Raw genomic sequence first — 7,016 nt, 5'->3', positions numbered from 1 at the left:
TCCTGGCCTACAGATCATATTTTATAGGCTTAAGAAAACATCCTTGTTTGGTACAGATCCCCGCAAAAATCACACCATAATCATTTTAATGTTTCTCGGTAACAATGAGAATAATGGTGTAAAAATTATCATTCCCTCTAATGTTGCAAATCATATCGCAATTGCAATATCAGTCAAAATAATAACAATTCAAATTTTTTTTTAAATTGTGCTGCCCTACTTGGGCTTAATGGAGCAGTTCTCTTGCGTCAGATCTTAGTCTGTTTTTCCCCTTATCATCATCATCATCATCATCATCATCATCATCATCATCATATACAATTATTCTTTCCAGGAATTGTCCTAGGATGTTATTAGAAAATTACAGCTCATGTTTTGTATGTCTAGTATTTCTGAGGAGGCTGAACCTTGTGTCTCTCCCTGAAATTTGAACACTGGGCATTAATGTCTAATTTCTGCTGTTTTTGTCTTCCCATCACTTCTCAGTTCTGCACCGATACCATGGCAACAACCCTCTGCGACTGCCCCAGAACCAGGGGCAGTCTCAGGGACGGGGGGAGGTTGAGGTCATCAACAGCTCAGCTGTCCTCTCCACCTCTCAACACGCTTCTGACAGCAGGTACTTTCCGCACCTCCACACACAAAGTTTGTCCATGTCTGGTGAGAAAAGCCTAGAAAGAAAGAAGAAAGAAATAGAGAAGAAAAGCACTGAGGGTCTCACTTAGATCTCAAGACTTCTTTGCCCTCAAACCACCAGTCATATTATCAGCTGATGAAGAGAAAACCTTTGAATTAAGGTCGAACCTCAAAGGCTACCCTCATCCCATTCCTTTCTTGTTCCTTTACACCTTCTTTGAACCCGTTCTCCACTTGTAGCGCTCTCTCTGCCTACCTTTCAGCTGGTTGCATCATCCAGCAGCATCCCCTGTAAGCATGAACAGGGTTAGTCGAGGGCACAGAAACAAAGCCGAAAACAAAGGATTTCTGTGACGCCTTAATACATTATACTGGAAATAGAAACAGACATATAATTCTTATATTGTGTTTGTGCCGTTTTTCTGTCAGCTCTTGGAAAGAGGAGGATGGAGAGAGGAGGAAGAAACAGAGGACCTTCCAGTTTGGATACGCTGAGCTTCCACGTTACACAGCCCTGGATGCTGTGGGATTGGTACGTCTTCTGTTGTTACATTTTCAAATGTAAAAGACATGACATATTTACTAATATGTCCAGTGTCTGGACTGATAAGACAAATAGTGCATGATGGCCTGGCTTCCATGCAGTATTTGCCAGCTATTAGTATAAATAGATTTAGAGCTAACTGTGATCGCAATAACCAACCTCAATCTTTGTGACAAAAAGAACAGCCACTAAAACAACCATTCAACACCAGACTACCTCCAAAACGTATCTTTGCTGCATAAAAAACTGCGCCACTTTTCTGATCTCCCCACTTATTTAATACTCCAAGCGCTGTGTATTTAACTTATGAACTAAATTTTGAAAGGAATCACATTAGTTGCTAGTAAAAGTAAATGCACCCATTCAACAAATATGAATCAGGCTTTGTGGCGCATTTTGTCTTTTGCCAAAATGTGAGATCACAACGTGATATGGTTCACCGTCGCTCACATGTACTGCTTACCCACACACACTCTTTACCTGCAACTAGCTGATTCTTTAGCACCTCTTTGTGGTCTCACTTGATAACTACTACTTGACAAAGTATACGGTAGGGGTGGCCAACAATGTGTCATGGAGAGTCAATCTCACGCAGGTTACTATAGTTGCATATAATTGTGTTTTCTGATTTCCTTCATAACCGGATTAATCTGCATAGCCTGTTTTTTGTGGGCATGCAAACTGATGAGATCTTCCCCTCTACTTAAAGCTGCAGTCGGGAACTTTGAGCAAATATGATAAAAAGAAAGTTATTTTTATCCACCTCACTCCTAGCCCCCATGACGCCTTGCGTGAATTATGTCCGTAACTTCCGGCACGTCGCGTCACTGAACCGCTTTCCATGGTAACGCTACGCTCATCGTCTCTCCTAGAGCGATTGTATTAAAAACTCTAGTAAAACATGTGTGAACACCACCTATTACAGCTCAGACGGGACAATGCGATCATAGCTCTGCCTTCTACTATCGAGGGACGGGAGGACGACCTGAAGAAGTGGCCTCAGATAACGTACACTAGCATATTTAGCTACTTTATTGACTCCAACTGTTGGCTCTCCATGGCACACGATTGGCCATTCCTGGTATACATTATGTTGGTACCAGGAGTAGCAATGAATGAATGAATGAATGAATGAATGTATGTTTCTCCACAGGGTACTGCAGCAGTTCTGTTCATGCAGATCTGCAAGAGGATCCACTCCCAGTTCTCCTCAAGCACTGAGCCCAGTCCGATCCCCGAGGCCCTGACAGCACACTCCACCCTGCACAAGTGTGGCTACCGCATCCTGCTGGAGATCTGTGAGTCGCATTATTGTAAATAATCAATACCGATGGATCACCTTTTTTCTTATCAACTGATGAAATCCATTGCCAAGATAGTTTTACAGAACTGACATTTAACCACCTCAAGCCCTTTTTCCTTTGTGTGACCAGAATCCTGACTTTGTTTTGTTGCGTCTGTCTTTGTTCTCCAGTGTCTAGACGTGATGTCCTGCCCAGAGGAAGGAGTGTGTTGTGTCTGCAGGGGGTGCCATATAGACAGGACCAAGATCAGGCTCAGAGTAGCAGCAGCAGCAGCAGTTCAGGTGACGCCAGCCTTCACAGCAGCAGCAGCAGTGAGCAGGACCATGTGACTGCTGACTGCTCCATCTCTGACCAACAGAGGGCACTCCTGAGCCAGGATCCTCCTATACCCGGTTTGTTCTGTGCTCTGTGGCAGTCATAGTTGACAGATTGTTTAAAAATAGTATTTTTCTCAAAGTTTTGTTAGCCTAGTATTTGCTGGAGCGGGAAAATAATAAATTTTTCTTGCCTGACTCTCAGAGGAATCACTTCTGTCAGCATCCTGTCCTCTGCAGAATGATGCCAGCCGAGACAACACAGAGACAAAAGATGCTAATGACAAGGTGGAAGTCTACCTCCTTTAGTTAATTTTTAAGAAAGCAGTATTTTTGTTTTTAATCATTGCAAAGGACTGACTGACTTGTCATCTAATCTTGATTGTTGTTTTTTTTATCTTCTTGTGTTTCAGGACATGTCTGATGAGGAGAGGCTGGCAGGAGCAGCACTGAATCTCAGACATGTAGGAGAAACCAGTGTTCCTGTTATCCTCAACATCATTGGTAATGATTTATTGATACAGTTACACACCAAATAATTTTCACACATTCATTCCTACTCAAGACAAAACATTTTTACAACAACCAAATGTCATATGTTCTTTCTTTTAGCCTTAATGTTTTTTTTTGCAAAATGAGTTATATTTGTTTTCCTCTGTCTATAGCTGATATTTTCGTCTCCCGTTTATGACAGGTCTAGAAAGTGCCAAGAGCGAAAACTATGAGGAAGCTTTTACATGTTTTGTAGCTGCAGCACAGCAGGGTTACAGCAAGGCCCAGTTCAACACAGGTGTGTGCTACGAGAAAGGCAGAGGAGTCGGCAAGGACAAAGAGAAGGTGAGAATCCAGACAGCACACTTCTGTTGCCTTGAGTGCTTCATTGTTCTGAAAATCACCATTCTTGCTCTTCTCCTGTATGAGAAATCAGTCTTGAGATGATTCTTGTGTGCTTTTCTTTCCCAGGCTCTGCATTACTACTGGCAGGCAGCGGTCGGGGGTCACAAACAGGCTCAGTACCGCTATGCAAAGCTGCTCCTGACCAGCAGGGGGCAGCAGAGCTTAGAGGAGCTGAACACAGCCATCAACCTACTGGAACAGGCTGCTTCAGCTGGACTCACCAAGGTATGAAATCAGGACTAAATCTTATTAAATTTGCAACTGTAGTACATTCAAGTACTGTTTATCAATACTTCATATAATCGTGTTCCAACAGTGCTTTTCCTTAGTCAACTTATTTAAAAATCTTCTTTCACAGGAGACATTTTGACATGTTACAGTAGGAAATGCACACGTATAAATAAGTAAATAAAAATAAATGTTGGCTGAATTCCATTTAGCAGCTTCAGTTTCAGGGTCCTGGTATGGTTCATATTTGAGGGCTCACTGTCATGACTTACTGAAAGCCAACATTAATGTTATTAGTAACATCTGTGCTTTTTTTTTTACTATTACTAAGTCAAAATGTCGGTTGCGAAAAAGGAATATTTTACTTAATTTGTTAAAAAGAGCCAGTGAAAAGAGCATGAAACCATGAAAATATAACATTTTCCTCACAGAAGTGAAACAACTCTCCGTTTCTCTCCCCCCTGTTCAGGCTCAGGTCTGCCTGGCATCCGTCTACACTCAGGAGCCAGTGAGAGACGGGAGCAGGTCTGTCCAGTACCTGAAGATGGCAGCAGAGAGCGGAGTGAGTGCCCTTCTAGATGCTTCTAGAGTTTTATCGCTGAGATTTCACCTCCCCTCCCACTGTGCCATCTCAGTCATTCTGTGTTAGTCAGCAGGGTATCCCCACCATCTCCTGCTCACAGCTTGTTTGTAAAGCACCCCTACACACACTTGTGTTGAAGTAATACTATCAATTACTGTGGCTACAAATCACTGTAGAGCTACAGCCTCGCTGAATGTCCCAGTGTTGAGTCACACAGAGCTATTGTGCTTGTTGTGAATAGTGACATCCCTTACTACTACTATTTATATTCAAGCTCCTGCTGTCGGTTTATAACATGAACATTAAGTTTCCTGCCTGTCTCTGCAATAATGCAACCAACTCTTGATATATAAGATTATTTTTTGAAGATTAAATAGTCAAAACCTGCGTGTTTATTTTTGTTTTTTGTGTGCAGGATGACACCGCTCTGCTGTTCCTGGGTCAGTGTTTTGAGAGCGGCTTTGGGGTGCAGCAGAATCCGAGGACAGCGATTGAATACTACAAACGAGCCGCTCGAGCAGGCAACAAGCAGGCTAAGAGCTTACTGACGCCTCCTTATGATGCACTCAGTAAGGGTAAGCACACATGGACAATTTGTATTAGTCATTGTGTTTTGTGCATTCGTTAGTGATGGCACTGCATGTGATAAGCTTTTAATGAGCCAAGACAGCAGTGATGATATCTGTGAGAATGAGCTGTCGATCTCTCTTCTGTCTCCGTCTCCTCCCTCAGCAGAAGATGCAGTGTTGCGCTCCATCCGTTCAGCTCCGTGTTTCTCTGCCGCCGACCGTCGGCTCCAACAGCCGCTCTCCTCTCTGGCCAGTCGTGTCGCTCCCTGTACCGGTCGCCCCGTCGACCTTCCCCTCCTGCCTCACTCCTGGAGCACCGGGAGCCTGTGTGTCCCCCCCGGCGCCATCCTCCACGCCTCTTCACCTCCATCCCCATGTCTCTGAGGGAGGAGCCTGCCAGTGGACTGTAGGGAAAGGATAGTTCTCCTGAGCCAGCACGGTGTCAAACTGAGGAATGTATTTCATAGTGTGAATGTATTTTCACCAGAGGAGAACGGTCAAAGTGAGTTAGGTGTGTACATATTGTGTGAAGTCTGGATTATAGTGAATTTTATACTTGGTCAAATATGTGTGTGTAGACATTTTAAAGGTATAGTGTGTAGGATTTGACGGCATCTAGCGGAGTGGTTGCAGATTGCAACCAACTGAGTACCCCTTAGCAATGGAAGTCAGACAGCGGATGGCGGTACCACGGTTTTGCACTCTGCGGTTCACGTTACCGCAGTTTCACAAGCGTGTAGAGAACTACGTTGGCCTTCAGGGAACGTAAAAACACAAAGTGCTCTCTCTAGAGCCAGTGGTTTGGTTTGTCCGTTCTGGGCTGCTGTAGAAACATGGCAGACTCCGTGAAGAGGACCCGCTCCCTATGTAGATATTTAGGGCTCATTCTAACGTAACGAAAACACAACGATTCTTAGTTTCAGGTGATTATACACTAATTAATATTATATTCAATTTCTGCTGGTAGATCCCTCTAAATGCTACACACTGCACCTTTTAATATGTTGAAAATGTTTCATAAATTTGAAAGAGTTGTTGGATACAAGGTCTTACAATATTATGTGTAGAACGAAATATGGAAGCTTTTTTTTATTATGTGTTTCTATACAGTATAGCTACTATGTTTTCTGTGATATAAGTTCACCTGTGAGTAAGAAAATGTGATTTAGGTGCCTTTGGGTGGGTTGAGAGTCTCAGGCGGTTACTGTTTTCTCTCCCCCACTAATGTGAGATTTATCACATAAGAAAAATAGCTTTGTTATAACCGGGTCTGCAAACTATAGTATTGCTGAAACTGACAAAGTGCTTTAAATTAATGTCATATCTTAACCTTCAATAATACTGTTACCGTATCTTTGTAAAAGAACAAGTTGAGAGGAGAAAAAGGGGAAATGCTTTGTGATAATCCAACCTTTTATATATGCCAAAGTGAATTATGATGCACTGTGAAGAAGATGTTGTACTGTTAAGAGCACTTGCTAAATAAAAGCATTTTGAAAAAAATAATCCTAAAAAACAGTTTTATGTCTGTCTTACTGTGTAATTACCCTTGAAATTCGCAAATGAGCAAAAACAGTATTTCAAGGAGCAGAGAGTATTATAATATTCAATGACTTTCATTTTAATTAAGCGGTAGGCTACTGTATAGTCTGGACTTTACAGATGGTAACATTAGTTTTTGTCACCACTCTGTCCATCCTCATGTATCTATAAAGAGATCTCCAACTGCTGCTGCTGTGTGTTTCACATGTGTAAAATAACAGTAAAGAACTGGCAGCAGGGTTGCCTTTATGTTACTGTAAAATTAACATTATTATACCATCGCTGAAATTTACAGCTTTGTACTGTTAATGAAAAATACAGTTTGAACTTTATTAATTTCACAGTATTTTACAGTTAATTTCCTGTTTAAAGATACATTATATAGCTGTTTTTCACCTT

The 7,016-nt window shown here is 42.1% G+C and overlaps 1 protein-coding gene across 1 annotated transcript in view; it reads left to right on the top strand.

Moving 5' to 3' along the window:
• The window catches only part of dele1 (DAP3 binding cell death enhancer 1), a 10,703-nt gene extending 4,740 nt beyond the window's left edge, over positions 1–5,963 (top strand). The window contains 12 exon segments of the mRNA XM_037780855.1: positions 487–619; positions 1,066–1,168; positions 2,334–2,478; positions 2,655–2,876; positions 3,004–3,086; positions 3,212–3,302; positions 3,493–3,635; positions 3,762–3,920; positions 4,393–4,485; positions 4,922–5,081; positions 5,239–5,453; positions 5,455–5,963. Coding sequence (XP_037636783.1) covers positions 487–619; positions 1,066–1,168; positions 2,334–2,478; positions 2,655–2,876; positions 3,004–3,086; positions 3,212–3,302; positions 3,493–3,635; positions 3,762–3,920; positions 4,393–4,485; positions 4,922–5,081; positions 5,239–5,453; positions 5,455–5,496 — 1,589 coding nt within the window. The 3' untranslated portion in view covers positions 5,497–5,963.
• Positions 5,964–7,016: the final 1,053 nt, after the last annotated feature.

This window comes from Sebastes umbrosus, chromosome 9 (genome assembly GCF_015220745.1).
Source record: "Sebastes umbrosus isolate fSebUmb1 chromosome 9, fSebUmb1.pri, whole genome shotgun sequence".
NCBI classification, from domain to species: Eukaryota; Metazoa; Chordata; class Actinopteri; order Perciformes; family Sebastidae; genus Sebastes; species Sebastes umbrosus.
This window is presented reverse-complemented; position numbering and strand designations above follow the sequence as displayed.